This window comes from Saccostrea echinata, unplaced genomic scaffold (genome assembly GCF_033153115.1).
Source record: "Saccostrea echinata isolate AGI-Se365-2 ecotype Australia unplaced genomic scaffold, CSIRO_AGI_Sech_v1 ptg000029l, whole genome shotgun sequence".
In the NCBI taxonomy this organism is placed as follows: Eukaryota; Metazoa; Mollusca; class Bivalvia; order Ostreida; family Ostreidae; genus Saccostrea; species Saccostrea echinata.
In genome coordinates this window covers 41,741,297-41,759,836 of record NW_026889778.1, presented here as the reverse complement: position 1 = coordinate 41,759,836, position 18,540 = coordinate 41,741,297, and the positions used below count along the sequence as shown (strand labels likewise).

Sequence of the window (18,540 nt, the reverse complement as noted above, 5' to 3'; positions counted from 1 at the left end):
TTCAAAATGGTTTACACATCAATATTTTTCTTTAAAAGGTCGCAAATAAAGATCATCAAACACTTCAACGTAATAGAAAGAATCATCTTGATCTATGCAGCTTCTTCATCTTGTATGCCTACATTTGAAGATGAAGAGCAATAACTTCAGGGTAATAAGGAAGTAGAGAGATTGCAAAGATTAAAATTAATGTTATGATCACTACTGTGAAGCAAATCGTTGATAAATTTGATAAAGACGTGTTTTTGTACAAGCAATTTGCGTTAATGAGCCTGCTTTTTAAAGCAATTTAAAACTAATCTATACTGGGCTGAGATGAAATTTCATACAATGATTGAAATTGATTTATGAAAGATGTGTTCCAAGAAAAAAATAAATTGAGTTTTCAACAGAAAACTATCGCGTAAACGTGTTTTTCTATTGCACTTTCATATCATCCATTGTTTATGAATATATATGAATATAATCAGAGAGAGAGAGAGAGAGAGAGATAGACAGACAGACAGATTGCAGTTTTTCGTCCCTTGCAAGATTAATTCACTCATAAGAGACGTTACCAGATACCAGCCATTGAGCAGTGAGGGTTTTTTAGCATGGCAACGAGTGTAGTGAAAGGGGGCCTCGTTTTCTAAAGTCTCATCCGAAAGACCCGCAATTTTCACTTCAAAATGCCGCTCACTTAGGTTTTTCGCCTCCGGGGCTTGAACCCACGGTCTTCCTATCACGGAGCAAGCACTCTACCAAATGAGCTACGTGACGGTGACGTTAGAGAGTTAGAGTTGTTGAATTTCTATTGATTTTTTTCTTGATTTTAGTCCTAAGTATATTCACGGTCAAACCGTCACTGAAGCTCAGTCGGTAGAGCGCTTGTGATGGGAAGGTCGTGAGTTCGAAACTCGGCCGCGATGAGACCTTAAAAACCACGGCAGGCGTTGGCAAGATCCCTCACTGCTCAATGGCCCTGAGTGCCAAGTAAAGGTCTAAATTTGAAGCCCTTCACCGTTATATGGTGACGTCTCTATATGAGTGAAAAATTCTCGAATGGGACGTTAAACAACATACAATCAATCAATCAATCATTACGGTCAAAATTCAGTATAGATTCAGCCACACTATTCGCTCGAAGACTTTCCTCTACAGATATTGTTGATCACTGAGTTAAATGTGGACATTTATTATCGGAGTTAAAGGAAAAGTCATTACCTATAGCCCAAACTAGGGATTTCACTATAGGATTGAGAACTTTTATAATGGTATGTTTATCCATTCACAGCTGAAGACTTACAAATCGGTAAGAGCAGGTGAAATTTCAAAGGTCTCCATTTCAGGTCCAGAAGAGCTACTTAACAGTTATGGGAATTTTTTGCTGTGAAAGTAGTAAAAAAATTGTTAAGAACACACGGTAAGTGTTTTGAGCTTTATCATATGGAGATATAACTGTGATCACTTTTCTGTGCGCAATGAATATTCACTTTTTTTCAATGGATGGGTCTGTGGCTCTCTGGTCGTCCATCCCAATTTTTTTTTCAGACCAGTGACCTACAGATCTGCAGCCAATCAAGGAACATTCAAATTCTGTGATCATACCTATCCATTCCCAAAACATCATGGATCAACCATCCGATCGATCAAACGAGATCTAAAAGCAATCACTAATTGTTTACCTATTGTCCACCAACTTACTCACTGGTTATTGTAAAAGTCTACATATTTATGAGGGACATTACTGAAACTGTACACCTATAACACAGTCGCAAACTCCATTCAGCTTCCGTTTCGTGCAATTTTGTTCAACAAAAGGTTTTAATTTTAGAAACTGCATAAAACGAAATTTTATTTTAAGCGGATTGTTTGGTATACTCTGTCCTAAGAGTATTAGACGGTATGTTGGGCAATTGTTTATTCAAAATCAATAGGGAATTGTCTAAACATTCTGAGCCTGGGTTCAGCAACCTTTTTGCCTTTCTACCGTACCTATCATATTTTCACGGACTTTAGTAGTCTTCAGTCGCAAGTGACTTGGCATTGGACTTTTTTCCCAAAGTTCTTGAAAGCGATTCAAAGCTTGGTGATTCTTTGAAAGATATCGAATTCGTTTTACCGCGTCACTTTAGACAAATATGCCTTTTTGCATCGCTTTAATTCCAAGTTTTATTGAGTCCTCTAGCGTTGTTGTGAAACTTAACTAATGATATTTCGAAACCTAAGTGGATTTCCTTTGCATCCATTATTAATTAAACAACTTGTTAAATATAATGACAAAATGTCCACTAACAAGACAAATTACATGTATATATATATCACTTACGGATGTTCATAAATTCCATTAATTTATGATAAGAAATTTATTTTAAATTTAAGTACAAATCTGTCTAAAGATAACAAGCATAATCCATTAATGGATGCAATTTTACCTACTTATTCTATATCATTCGTAGATTTGATATCATTAATGGAATCTAGATGGCTTTTTATTCTGCAAAGAATACAACTTATCGGTTACAATCTCATTACTAGTTATTGAAAATTTACTTTAATTTCCATTATGTGAAGACATTATTTACTATGATTTTTTCCCAATGTTTCTTTTTTATTACATAAAATATCCAAGTAACATCATTTACAATTAATAAATAGTAAAATGAATAATTAAAAAAATAATGCTATTATTATAAAATAGCCAAATTATAATTACGTCATGATTTTTTTTTAAACCCCCAACTCTCACAGCCCATTCCATCTTTCAAAGTGTCCAACCACTGATATAATGATTTCATTGATTATATAAACTATGCATATGTTCCAAGATGCGATTTAATCCGATTTCGTTCTAACAAGAATTTTTAGCAAGCATTGGATGAAAAACGTCTTAAAACATAATCGTCTTTTGGGCCGCACAGCTGCTAGTAACAAAATAAATCTTATTTTTGAGGTAAATTACATTGTATCAGTAATTTAACTCTAAAGACTTCCAGGGTTCTTTTCCCACCGAAGTAAATTAATTTACATTATTTTGGAACATTCGATATTTACGTTTACAATTTTCAGATCAATCAAAGGAATTTTGTGTCTTAATAAATGCTGTAAGGAAGCCAAGTCTTGCATCATGCATAGTTTTTTTCCCAGTGTGTAATATGGCTTGCTCAAGTTTCCACAATTAATTGAAATTCTTAGGAGTTTCCAAATTGATTGAGCTGGAAATTTCATTAACCTCGTTTTCTTTCTCGACGTGCAGAAAATAAGCTTCAGGCATTTCATGCCACAACCTATATTATCTATTCCAGTTCCTGAATGTAATTCGAAATTAAAAAAAAACCAAACTTACCTCAAATGAATTTAAAGTCCCAAAGTATATAGGCACAAACGCCAACCATATGATACAGGTGGTATACATGGCGAAACCAATGAATTTGGATTCATTGAAATTCTCAGGGATCTTTCTGGTCTTTATGGCATAAAGGGTACACACGATGATAAGAATTATATTATAAAGCAATGAGACTAGAAAAGAAATATCATTTGTTTTACATTTTAAAATCACTTCATTGCGTCTATTTTTAGGAGTGTAGAGTCTGGTTCCCGGCCTTTCTAAGACCAGCCAAACAATGCTGAATAGCACCTGAATTGAAATAAGTACCAGTGTAATCACAATTTGGGACTTTGGACTGATAAATGGAGGCCTTCGCGCAGACTTCCTTGCACTGTCAAATATACGTGAAATTCTGTTCGTCTTTGTGAGTAGTGAGGAATATATAACAGAGAAACCGAGACCAATTCCCGCTCTCTGTATGGCACATGTAATCGTCGACGGGCGAGCAATTAAAACGAAAGTAACTAAATAACATAAAACGCATCCGCTCAATAACATATAACTAAGTTCGCGTCCAGACGCCATAACAACCGGAGTGTCGTTGTGTTTAAGAAATGTAACGATAACTGTGAATGTCACAATCAAACCAATGCATGAAAGAAATACCGGAATCAGGGCGTAAACAGATACGATTTTTATGTGCTGTTCCGGAAGTCTATGACAGCCTCGTTTATCCGTATTTGGCCACATCGCTTCTCCACAATCTTCACAAGTAAATTCATCTTTTAGATACTGCCATTCTTGGCATTTAATGCAGGCCCAACAGCATGTGTCACCATCTTTACCAACAAATTTGATTTCGTTGAATTTACAAGGTCGGCTACATCTCGATGACGGTGCCTCCTTGGTTCGTCCCGCCCAGATGATTTTGTCCGTTTCTAGCGACAATCTATCTGTCCAGCTTCCTACGGTGGAATACTGGTAGGAATGAGATGTTTCATTCCACTGAAAATTCATGATGTTGTATCTTCCCATAGCATCACCCTTTTCGTCAAATCTGACAAGAGCACCATAACCATCTGAAAAAGGACATTACTATTCATATAAAATTTGCATTATTACAGCTTCTGGAATTATATATAATTTAATTAATTATACATAATTTAAGGTTCATTGAAACTCCGATAAGAGAGAACCATTAATGTGATAAATGTTCTGTTATTCTTTTATAAATGCCTCACGTTAAAATTTCTTTTTTTGTCCCATTTTACCCCGAAAACTATACTTAAATTGTTCGCATTTTACTTATAAGATTTGGAGATAACGAACAGTTATCAAGCTCATAAGTCCATTGAAAAAATATGATTTGGGAGCAAAGTAAACACGGGCTTATAAAAACATTAGAGATGGGATAAGATGCCATGGAGGAGCAAGCATCCTCTGTCAAGTGGCCACACCCGCGAAATGCTCCTTTTCATTATCGGGCAAACGGAAATATCCGTAGACAATTCAGTGTGAAAATAATGGCCTTACAATTAGTATGAAAAACGTCAGCCAGTATTCGACTTAATGATAGACTGTATTTGCTGACAAGGTATCGACCATTGATAGAAATTGCAGAATGTTGACTTCAAACAAAACTATTGATATCTTTGTTTCATCAAATTGTTTGTCAATAGCTTGTCTCGTTTTATAAATTGTTCGAACGTAAGCATGCTCTTGTGTATCAAATCAACTGGGAGACATGAAGTCCATATGCAGGTGATAAGGGTATATTGCTACATAAATAAGGAAATTTGACCATAGAAAAGTTGAAGTTATCACGTTTATTTTTAAATTAGTTTTTGGGTTACCATTGCTGTCTTTTTTACTAAAATAGCCAAATATGAAACAGATGTTTCAGACTCTGTGATATCTTTTATTTCAAGTATACTGGGATATACCGAGTCGACATATGAATGGAAGTAGCTATAGTTCATATGTCGTCGATATATCTAAATGTCGTGTTGAAGGCCGCCACAGCAAGTGTTTTTATCCTCTCAAGTAGAAGTTTTTGAATAAAATTAATTCTTTTTTATATGAATATAAAAATAGGTCTGCTATAAAGGGGCGCAATTAGTACCCAAGGGAATTCCGGCAGATTGTTGGAAGACTTGATCTCCAATACCTACATAGATATTGTCAATCATAAACTCAAGCATCTTTTTAATATCAACTTATGGGTACTTGTGTGTAGAATTAGAATGTTTTCTTTTAAAAAAAAATTTAGCAAATGACAAGGTTAGATAGTTTACATATTCCATTTTTATTGAAAAAGAAGCTGTCTATGATTTCAAAATTAAAGTCTGGACTTTAATTTATCGTGGGGAATGGTTGTATCAAGTGTTGAAAAGTCGTACGTTTTGATGTTATTGATTTTGATAAAATTTTGTGATTTCAAATTTTCTAAAGATTTCTTCGCGTTTTTAAGTGTCCACATCTGATTTACAGCACTTCTCGAATATATTGTTGTACAGTTTTCCTGAACCTTTTCCTTTACTGCTGTTAATGTGAAGAGTAAGAAAGACGCTTAGTAGAAAATTTACTTGAACTATGTATATTTGTTTGTAAAGATTTTTATGAAGTTTAGGAATTAAGTATAAGTTTGATTGTTGTGAATATTAAAAATATTTAAAATTGACATATGATTTTGAATAATTTCCTCCATAGAAAGAATACTATGCATATGGATATGGATTTAAGTTGAAGAACCAATTGTAGATTTAAATCCCGGCCTCTCTAAAATGCAATTAAAATAATTAGCCTTACAAACAAAGACAATGTTGTTACCTGCTTTGCCAGCTGGGACCAGTACGTATGTATACGTATCGATCGTTATATCTTTCTAATTCTATATATATATATATATATATATATATATATATATATATATATATATATATATATATATATATATATATATATATATATATATACCTCATTTTGGAAAATCAAAAACATTAGGGGGATTATGAACCTTGGTTTTCAACATTTTAATATGTCTTTTTCCAAAAGTAACTATTTATACAACCTCAATGTCAATAACTCTGGCATAATGAACATGAAGGGAATTTAATATTAGCTTATTACACTTATAATTTCCATATCACAGTGTTGGACAGGAAAAATCAATTTTTAGAAAATAACAGTCGTGGACAAATTGGCCAGAGGTGAGTGATAGAAATCTAAGTAAATTAAAGGCTATAGACATTTGGATCGGGCTTGAGAGCCAAGTTCCTCTGGGGATAGTAGGTGGAAGCCGCCTTGTTAATTATTGGAATCGATAACATACGTCGTAGAAGTCGGTTGCCTATCTTAAGGACCAAGATTACTTTTTCATTATATCACCAATGAACAATGAATGCAGACTACAAAGCACGAGAGATATTTCTTCCGTTCATAGACTGGTTGACTTTTTTTTCACTGTTTCCTGTATTGCAAATGTAATTTAAACATTGTTAATAATCACCTGTATTTGTATAAATTTTGTTCAAATTGTTGAGCTTAAACATTTTATCTAAAATATTTAAGAATTTTAAACGATCATGTAAATATTTAAAAATTGTGAATTCGATTGATCCACTTCTCTGTTTCTTTATGCTGCTGTCTAACATGTCCGTGACGTCATATATGATCTCTCAGTGCAGTGAGATCAAGTACACGTTGATTACCTGGTCAGTTTTAAAACATTAAAACAGATTACAGTCAATTCATCGTGATAATTTTTTTGGAGCAGGAACTACAATAATAATTTTTTACGTGTTTCGTAATAGATTATCTGAATTAATATTCCATTTCGCTGGTGTAAGTTTCCGTGTGACGTCACAGTTATTTTCCCGTACTCGGAAAATATAATCATGAAGCGTTTTTAACTTTTTACCGCGCTTATGTCTTGTTCAACTATGTCCTGTATGATAGTGAGGTAAGCTTCACCTTACGTTATTGATAATTACTACGAAAAAGGACCTCAGTTCAATAGTAAATTTTAAAATATTTATTGACAGAATTTTTTCCCAAGTGCGTTTTTGTCGTTGAAGCCGTCTTGAAAAGTGCGTAATTTATCCAGTCCATATACATTGTGAAATATGAAAAAAATGCCGTAAGAATTCTAAACACTATTTATAATCTGAATAATTGAAGAGCTGCATGTCTTTAAACATATTTTTGTTTGTGTTTAAAAATTCTCATTATAGACTCAATAATGGACCCGTAAACACGAAGAACCAAAACTGAATACAGACACTGCATGGAGAGATATTTGTATGGCGATATCTCTTAAACAAGTCAAGAAAAGTGATGAAAGAATTGCTTTAAGATAAGTAGGACATACTAAATTAAAAATATACAAAATATGAAAAAAAGTTCTTTGACTAGATTTTTTTCAGCTCAATGTCCTGTTCCTCCTTAATCTGATATGTCTTATTAATTTGAGAGATTTGGCACACATGATCACAAATCAGGCATATAAAACGATTGTTGTTAAATCTAAAAGAATTGGTACAATGATATATGGAGATAACGAACAGTAATCGAGTTCAGAAGTCCATTAAAACAATACAAATCGGGAGCAGAGCATACACAGACCTCTTAAAAACATCAGAGGTGGAATCAGGTGCCATGGAGAAGTAAGCATCCCTGCGAGATACTTTTGCGAAGTTAACGGGCAAATCGTCATATTCAAAGTTTTTCACAAATAAGCAGAGAACTGTCCGGCTTTTGTTTATGTGCCTCTAGTAAAACGTCAACTTTTTTCAACCGTTGTCGGACATGACCCATGTGACACTCGTTAATCTGAAGAAGGATAATGAAGGAACTCGGTAATAAGACATATATGGTAAAATTATATAGAAGAATGCGTCTTTTGAAGAATATTATTAGATATCTTCTTTTACAGTTTTTTTTCTCTCCATTTTACAATACTTTTTTCATTTACACAAATAAGCTGTTTATGGAGGTGAATTAGTTATATAAGCAAAACAAAATAAACAAACGCAGAAACAAAAATAAGGTAATGGTACAGACATCATTATATATAAGAAGGCACCTACAGCCTGTCCGTCCTAAGAAACAGTTCATATGCATGTATATTACACGACTGTTCTTAACTGTTTGAACCGGAAGCGGAAGTACTAAACAATAGTACTTATACTGTGTGACCTTTAGTTGACCACTCTCTGAAGTTAATTATTTTAGCTCCTTGTAAGATCACTATCTTTGTTATGAAAACTTCAGGAGTGTCATATAGAAAAATAGATTTCTTTATGTAAAAGGCTATACATGGATAGATTAGAGACAAATTTTATTTTTTAAGGAAGAAGTAACCATTCCGGGACATACATGTATCTTGAAGTAAGTGGTAAAAGAAAGTGCAAATAAATATGAAACTGTATATTATGATTAAATTAATAACATTTTTTGCCCTTATATGTATGCATTTTTGGAAAAAAGAATTCCTATTTTTGTGTGTTAGTAGCTGTCCAACTTCTAACATGCGTACATGTATGTACTGAATAGACAGACGTGTTATTCCTTAATGGTCAAGAAAAAGTTTCGGGTACTAGAGGACCTATGAAGCAGAAAATTACCTCGGAGAAGCTTTTTTGTTCTTTCTTCTGATAAGAAATCAAAAACTACCTTTTCACACACATACGAAAAAAAAACAAGTTACTGAAAATTAATATTCTTTAAGAAGAAATGGCAAATCATCTAACCATATTGACCAGAAGTGCAGTATACTAACCAAGATCAATTTCCCCAAAAATTTATTCCTATTGATCAAAGTACACGTATAATGACCTTACATTCTTGCTATTGGTTTGAATTTAAAAAAAAACAAGGGGCAAAATGCAGAAAAAGTTTTGTTCTTAAATTTTAAGTACTTAAGCTTCAATTTTAGATATCAAAATGGCATGATAGAAATCGATGTCTATTTGACTGTATAAACAAAACAAAGCAGCAAAAAAAAAAGTCAAATACTTCTATCAAAGAGTTTTTAGTCAGTTGGTCGGCAAACAAACATTTTTTTAAAGATGCGCGGCCTTAGGAGAACTTTAAAATTTTTGATATCTCTATAAAAGTTAATACTCTGGCCAATTCCAAAGCACATCATTGCAAAGCATCGTAAATTCGATGTCTGTGGAATCACTTTTTCCTCAAATTGGTAGTAATTGAGTTTTTCGTCTTAAAACACATGGGAATTTAGGTCCTGAAAATTGAAACCTCGAAACTATTACCCAATTCCAATATCAGTGGCTCATAATCAGGTAAACTTTTTTTAATGTGTTACGTAATAGTGGAATAATTTATTGTAGGGACCCTTGATCAGAGTTTGTTGATATAAATGTTTTTCGATTAAAACTATAGGACGTTAATTTCTAATTCTAGCGTCATCATCTTAATTAAATGATGTGAAAAAATTCATTGTCCGTGTACGGGAGACTAGGAGGCCAGTTAAACGTTTGACAAATAGAATTGTGCATGCGCTCACGTGTTAGATAGGCCACATGAGGGACTCCGTAATGAAAAATAATTTCTAATCTCTCACTTAGCCCTGAGGAAATATTAAATGAAAAAATGTGTCGAACGAAAAGAAATTCTCAATTTTTTTCTTCCCCTTTCAGCACGATGTAATGTGCTTTTCCTTCTAGCATCAAAAGCTATATAAGAAAAAATCGCGCATCCAACTACTTTGACAGGAAATTTCATTATCATCTAATCGACAGAACAGAAAACTCGTCTATGTCAAATAGAAAGCCATTTTAGAAATTAACAGATTTTCTATCATTTTGTGAAGCCGAGCGCACTACTCTGATTCTGTAGATTATAACGCTATTGAATCTCGACGGAGAAATAATATTTTATCTTGAAGAGACGCATGCTTCGGATGACACACAGGGCTATCAGCAAAGTTCGAATGAAGTCTGTCGTGATGTCGCCTTAGTGACAATGAACTTCCGTATCGTAATGAACTGTATTATGGGAAAATAAAGCTTATCTTAACGTATTCTAGTGCTTCTTATGTTACTCACCGTCAAAAGTGGTATTAAGAATATAATCTCTCAAAATCTTTCCATTGATTTGACGCATTTCATCACACAAATCTTCCGTTTTGCAGGACGCTTTCAGCATTGCGTCAATGGCTCTAGCAATAGCGTGCACCGCGTCATGAATAAACTGCACTTTTGTTTCTTGTTTAAATGTTGCAGGTAACAGTCTCTCGCTACCATTACACTTTGGTCTATCAAACTGCTCTTTATTTTTATCTGAAAAAGAGCAATTGTGTACAGTTTCCCAGAATTCTGGAAACCAAGGGTTCCTTTTGTTGTTGGCAGGGGTCAAAGACATAAAATATTTATCAAAAGAAGGAATTAATGTAGATTGTAACTCAATAGTCAATGCCCCTTCCGCGACTTCTGCATTTTGCTGGACAGGCTTTTCTTGCGTCCCCCATGCGTCACTAGCTATCCAAATAAACCTCGAGGCCACACCTTTTCTAGTCGCCGCATTCAGTAAGTTCGTTGCGTCCTCGATCCGCAAAAATAACACCACAATTCTAGCGCTTTCTTTTGCTTTTAATTTCACAATGGCGTCATCAAACGTTGATGGATTTGAGTTGGACAATATTTTTATAGATTCTGCAATGCAAACATTTCGTGCCTTTGCCTTTTCTTTGAATTCCTCAATACCAGACTGGCCATAGTCTCCTTCTGACGCCACTGTGGACACATAAGTCCAGTTGAAATATTCAACAATGTCCACAATAGCTTTAGCTTGAAAATTGTCGGGTGGGACTGTTCGTGAAAAATAGTCATACCTAGCTTTATCACTCAAATCCGCGCTTGTAGAGGCATAGCTTATTTGCGGAAGCTTAAAAAGCCGCAGAAGATTTGCTACTTGAATCGAAACGCTACTGTACGACCCCCCTATAACTCCAGCCACATTTTCGTATGTCACATTTGCCCTCGCTTTAGAGCCATCATCACAGGAAAAGTCGGACGAATCTATAGAGGTAAATGATCCACGAATGAATTCTAAAGATCGTTCTAATGCAAATGTTCCCCGAGCGCATGTGTCGTAGATTTTGGCGCCTAATTTGATCTTTGGGAGTATTTTAGGATTTTTGTTTATACTGTCTATTGTGTGTAACATGGCCTCTGCTCTCTGAACTCCTCGGTCTAGATTGATTTCACCACATGCTCTCCGATCTGCGGAATTCTTCTGGTGTATAGGGAACAGTCCACCAATAATTATGTCCCCTGGAATATAAGCCGATAATGCCTGATTCTCTGCACGAACACGCAACAAAAGCACATAAAATATCACGAATATCTTTTCCACCACAAATGTCCACAAAGAGAAATTCAACCCCATCATTTTTCAGAAGTAAATTCTACCTCAGTATCCATTTTTCCGGGTAAGTAAAGATATTACTTATATCACTAATGCCCACCATCTCCCAGGACTGTTGGCGAGCGAGTAAATCAATTCCTGCAGTAGTGCAGCTTTTCTCTATTGGTAATCCTTTTACTCATTAGCCGAGTCTGCTTCGGGTTATTTTGGCCCGCTTCATAATGTAGAGGACCTATAAATTAAAATAAGAAGCCGATGTATATAAGAAGCCGTGTAAGATAGGAAACGCTCTCCTAATACGAAGGAAGAAAACGTATATAATTACACTAATTACTATGGAGCCTCCATAGAACTGGAGACCTGCCTAGCGAATCGTTCCGTGATATTTTATGAAACTGATCCATAGGGGCTGTTCTGAAAGTATCACCGACAACGATCAGTAAATATAGAAATTGTCTCCCAATCGCTTCGATTTGCTTAATAAATTTCATATAATAACATCTATTTGTTTACTGTACCCACACGCACATATTCGTATTTCACTACTCATCTTGGATTAGAAAAGGAAAAATGTTTTTTTTTTAAAATCAGACATCGATAAATTGAGTAAAATTAGATACCGTTTCTAAAGCTTGGTAACTCTCCAGTGCATATCAATACCTGATAATCTATCTTTTATGACTACAATCGTGTTACAAGAATTCGTTACACTAATTTTTAAAATGAAATATGGACAGATTTACCATTTTTAGCTTCAATATATTGTCTGTTTGTCCCCTATACACTGAAAACAATATAGACATTTACACTATTTAGAAAACGAAATGGAATCGATTGATGATATCAAGTGCAGAATTCTTTCCCTAAAGATAAACATAAAACGTTAGCTGTTAGAACTAATTGATATTGTATATGCTTGTCATGCATTTAATACATTTCAATAATATCAACAGCCATCAAAATCAACAATAAAATGAAATTGAATTAGGAAGTAAATAGAACAAATATAAGAGTATCAATCTACATGTATAAACGAGAAAATTCATGTATAGAGTGTGCATACACCTTTACAATTGTTTTATTATTTCATATTGATAGTTATTTCCCTACAGCTTCAAAGCAATGCATTAACGATTAAAAAAAACCCACTATATCAAGTAAAAGGGAATCCAGATAATTTAATTTGATATTAACCTCTGTGCATGTTACTAATTCATCATATATTGGCGAAACAAAATATTGGCTTACTAAGTAACTAGACTACTAGCTTGTCAATAAAACTGCTAAAAATGGGGCATAATCGCAATATGTCGATTATTAATTTCATCAGGAATTTGAAAAGAAAGAAAAAGAAAAAGCCAGTTTTATAATAATCTATGTTGATTAGTATAAAAGGCCTAAATGTGAACAGCCCCATAAGATTTCTGATTGAATAATGATGTGTAGTAATTTGGCGCTACTGTCACAGTCTTAATTTTGGTATCACAGGTTGAGGACACTGCAACAGACATAAAGCCGTATCGTTGTATCATCCACCCTTAGTGAAGTGTTTAAAAGAGAACACCCTCTGTGAAAATAAATGAAGAGGAAAAGTTAATTTTGCTCATCTTAAAATCCTAGTAAGAATGTTGAACTTTTATATATATATATATATATATATATATATATATATATATATATATATATATATATATATATATATATATATATATATATATATATATATATATATATATATATATATATATATATATAAATAATGAACGGCAATTGCTATTCAAAAAGAATTACCTTAGCTGGGCATGTAACATACTTATAAAATCTTCCAACAAAGCAACGCCACTAAACCTTCTGTTGACAAGAGTGACTTGTATCGAATTTCATGTCTTCTTATTTAGTGTTTACCCTTTAATGGTAAATCTTTTTAGAAAAAATGCTTTGAGCTATGTAGCTGGTATACCAGATTTGCTTAGGTGACTCCATTTAATTAGGAAAAAACAAAGGAATTGTAATACTTAAAACAAGTTTTCTTCTGTTCAGATTAGCAATTATTTTTGCATTCGGTTTCGTAGTTCGAAACTGCACGTACAAAATACATTTTAAACAGGTCTGAGTTTTTTCTAGTAGTTGATCCTAAAGTTGTGGATTCGAATCCATTGAGTGACGTGTAAAACGGTCCTTAAGACCGTATAAATCGAAGTCCCATGTTGCAGTAAGTACTGGCAACAAATTAAAAAGAAAATCATCATAGCTCAATGACCATAAGTGCAGAGTACAGGTCTAAATTTACAGCCTTACATTGGCAAACAAGTGAACAATTCTCGGAGGGGCGTAAAGCAAACCAATCCACAAATCATACTTTAACACTGAGTTTAATTATAAAAAGATATATGATATACATGTATAAAAAGATTATATCTCCTCAATCTGATTAAATTCAAATCTTTGATGATTCATTTTTCCAAATTTGATATACAAATACCATTAAACCTTGGGTCCAGCCCAAAATTTAACAGATTAGGCATAGCAAACGTTTGCTTGATTACGACTTCGGCTTAGGATGGCTAGACACTTCGATCCATTGTCACATTGCAATAGAAGTCTAAATTGGTATTTATTAGAATTTATCTCAACAGTTTTTTTTTAATTCAACATACTTTTAGATAAATTTTGATTCAAAGAACGAACATAAGGTGGCTCTAGAATTTAAACTAAATGAACCATAATGCATATGTTATATTTAAAGTTTAAACTTTATCAAGTTTAACTTATCATTTGACAAGTTTTATTTGCTACTGTGGAAACTTTTTACATTTTATATAACGAATGCAAAAAGTTGTTTACATTATGGAAAATTCGGTTATCTAGCTCTGAACAAACGATGAGCATGTCAATTTGAGTTGATAACGAAATTAAAATATCTAAGTATACAAACAAACGAATATCTGAAAACGAAATAATCAAACTAAGCATTTATGAATGACTGTCTCAATTTCAGGCTAAGAAGGAAGAACTTGTATTTAATTCTGTTGTGGTACATGTTTTATATGGAGCAACTAAAACAATTTTTATTGCAGGAATGTCAAGAATAACATTGCAAGGTGATATATTAATAGAAAGAGATGTATGTTAATTAATAAAAGTGTAAAAATAGATTGCAACGTAATCCAGTTATAAGATTTTTCACGCAACAAACAAAATTGAACCTTTTTGGGCATTTATATTCAAGATTTTGCAAAGTTGTGAGTTAAACGTTATGTAAAATGTATAAGATTAATTCATTAATAAAGCCTTAGGTATCTCAGTCGGTAGAGCGCTCGATCCGTGATCGGAAGGTCGTGTGTTCGAATCACGGTCGCGACTGATCTAAGTCGATAAAAAGTAGGTAGTGGCTGTTCCTTCACCAAGCACTCGGCACTTTGAAGTGAAAGTTGCGGGTCTTTCGGATGAAACCTTAAAAACCGAGGCCCCGTGTCACGGTAGGCGTTGGCACGATAGAGAACCCTCACTGCTCAATGACCCTGAGTGCCGAATAAAGGTCTAAATTTAAAGCCCGTCACCGGTATATGGTGACATCTCTATGCGAGTGAAAAATTCTCGAACGGGACGTAAAACAACAATCAATTAATCATTTATAAAGGAGAATGTGAAAGCTAGAAATGATTGAGGAAATACTGCAAAGAATTTTAAGATTTTTCTAGATTTTAATTTATTTTTTAAAGCTTTTAGCTCATGATAAAATTTTGAAGACATCGTCTTATTTCTTCACAGTTATAAAAGAATTGCAAAACATTTACGTGTATGCATTACATAATTCGATTTTGATGTTGTGGGAATAGAATGAATTAATCATGATTAATAAAAATAGAATTATATATTTTTTTATCCAAAATTCTGAAAAAAAATTAAAGAAATCGTAATAAAGGAAAAGGATCATGTTGTCTACTTACAATTATTTAGGATTTAATTATCAGTTTCCTATACACGATGTCCGTTTTTTACACATTTTTTAATAACCCTCCTCGAATAATAGAACGTCCTCTCCGATACGCGCCTTCGCACAAGTGAGGCGATGAGATTAGCAAGTTTTCTTTTCACGAGGCGACTAACAACGGCTAATTATTATTGATGTGCGAGATTTCAATGAGATGCACGTCTCAATCAGGGAATGATTTGTAAATCCACGAAGTTAGCCTTTCACAGAACAACACTGGTCTATTGATAATGTATATCATATTATTATATATGAAGGAAGGTGTGGTATATTAAAGTTAATTTGGGAGTGTGTCTTTGTTCATGTTTTAATGAAATTGTGTGAATGTGCGTGAAATATATCATATACATATGTTTGTGCACAGTTGAATGCATTATACAGCAGACAAAAACATTTGTACTTCATTTCTATTTCTAATACAATACAGTAATTTTTTTTTTTCTTTTTTAGAAATGTGGTAACGGTGGCCGAATCTAGTGAGGTATAAATTTCTAATATTGATAGTGAAGATTTACACAATAAAATTACTATAGATCCTTCAGATCGCGGGGATATTAAACTAGTTAGAAATGATTATATTCATCTGTCGACATGTCAGGCAGCTGTTGTAATACATACCGACCTGCAATAATTCTTACTTTCACTGAAGATAGACATAAGGATAGTTTATACACTGTGAATAATTTTCACACACCTATATAACACGTATGTGTCCATACAGATAATTTTTTGATTGATTTTTCCAAGAATTTTTTTATTACCCAATCTGTCGGGAAAAAAAATTCCAGAGATTGACGTTCGATATCATTCCGTTGAAAGCATTCGACAAGTGTCTGTGCATTTGGAGAGTTTCAAGTACGTTCATTTTGCAGAACTATCCGGAATCCACAGTGAAGAATTAATCTGCTTTAAAACAACATGCCAAGCACATTATACATACATCTCCAAAATATATACACCTTTGAAAAGACCAAAGGAACGGTGTAAAACGATGTTTTGAAATCATAATGGAGGTGCAAGTGCATGGCATGCTGTTTTAAAACAAAACACAGCTAAATATATATACATTGTTTTATGACCAAAAAATACACTGATTATATTTGCTACATACATGATTAATTTAAGTCATACATGTAAGTACATGTTTGTGATTTGAGGAAAACAAAAATTCAAACTGATTATTATAGGTAATGACTGACTGGAGATTTTAAAACGATTTATCAATATCCCAAGGGATTCAAACATACCCTAACCTTCTAAAATGCAATATATATATATATATATATATATATATATATATATATATATATATATATATATATATATATATATATATATATATATATATATATATATATATATATATATATATATATTAGGGATGTCAAATCGGTCAATTTTTGATAATCGGTTACTCGGACGTTTTTCCGATCGAGTACCCGGGTACTCGGTAAAAATGTAAATACAAGTTAGTTAATTTTTAATTGTTAATTTGTTGAACCCCAAAACTGTTTTATCACGTTTTATGAATGTATATAAACATGGGTTCCAACGGAAATGATTTTTGGTACTAAATTCATTTATTGAATAATCACAAATGACGCAATTAATACATAAAAAATTACAATTGGTTTACAGTTCTTGTTTAGGATTTATTTCATCAAGAGGAGGAAAATCTGTTACGCAGGTTTGTGATGACTAGACTAGCGAAAGAGAAGGAACGAACGTTGTTTGGATCGCTAGTCTAATATTTTTTCATATGTTGGCTGTTTCCCCCGTTTACACAAAACTTACTATGGAAACTGTCTTTAAACATTTTTTGGAATCTTTACTTATTTTGAAGTGGGTAGCGGCATTTCTATGCATGTCCGATTTCGCTGCCGTATACCGGGTATTAACTAAATAATTTAAAAATGATTTGAAGATAATAGACCATATTAAACGGTGTTCACTGAAAAACAGTCATTAAAGCCATCCAAAAATTAAGGACCACAATAGGTGAGAACGGCTGGGTGATTGGTCATTAATTACCGTATATACACAGCCATAGGCGATAACGGGTGTTTACATGTGTAGATGACTACACGCTAATTACCCGTATGCATATTTAAGTTATTTTTTGATAAGTTTTTGATAAAAATATGTATTATAAGAAGAAATACACATCCGAGTAACCGAGTACCATTTTCAGTATTCGATACTCGGACGTTCGATCGAGTACCCGGTTAACCGGGTAATCGTTGACATCCCTAATATATATATATATATAATCATTATGATCCTTGAAAAAATATTACACAGATATTGCTTAATTACACCTTCAATGAACAAACATATCATTTATACTAATAACACAGTAGAGATTTACAGAATATTAAACATGAACTGATGCAAGAAAACAAACAATCCCGAGATAAACGAAACATTAAATACAGGAATTAAAATAATGAATGCTGTATTTTTTTATTATTATTATTTATTAATGAGTAGCAGCTAGACCGGAAAAAAGCTCTCTAGGGAATTAAAGCTATTTGATACTTTAGACAATATTTAATTAACTCCTATATGATTGGCGAATGCAAACATACATAATGCAAACATTATATCATAGCTATTATAACAAAAGTATTTTGCAATCAGTCTAAAGATCATGAAATGAGAACAGACATAAGTCAGAATTTCAAAATTAGTATAATTTTTTTGAATATAATTTTGATAAAACAGAGCAAGATTTTCACCATGTGTTTGTAGTTGAATATAAATACACAAACGTGCAACTTTTTAAAAATATTGGTGAAATAAAAATTTCAAAATGAAAAAAAAATCTTAAGTTTTGACTTAAGTCTGA

At 33.1% G+C, this 18,540-nt stretch overlaps 1 protein-coding gene across 2 annotated transcripts in view; it reads right to left on the bottom strand.

The window, feature by feature from the left end:
- LOC133195956 (metabotropic glutamate receptor-like) overlaps positions 1 to 15,746 on the bottom strand; it is a 43,921-nt gene extending 28,175 nt beyond the window's left edge. For both annotated transcript variants that reach the window (XM_061331941.1, XM_061331942.1), the window contains exons 1-3: positions 15,649 to 15,746; positions 10,378 to 11,930; positions 3,326 to 4,389 (exon numbers count right to left, since the gene is read on the bottom strand). In XM_061331941.1, the coding sequence (XP_061187925.1) occupies positions 3,326 to 4,389; positions 10,378 to 11,722 (2,409 nt within the window). In that variant the 5' untranslated portion in view covers positions 11,723 to 11,930; positions 15,649 to 15,746. The remainder of the gene's footprint in view (positions 1 to 3,325; positions 4,390 to 10,377; positions 11,931 to 15,648) is intronic.
- Positions 15,747 to 18,540: the final 2,794 nt, after the last annotated feature.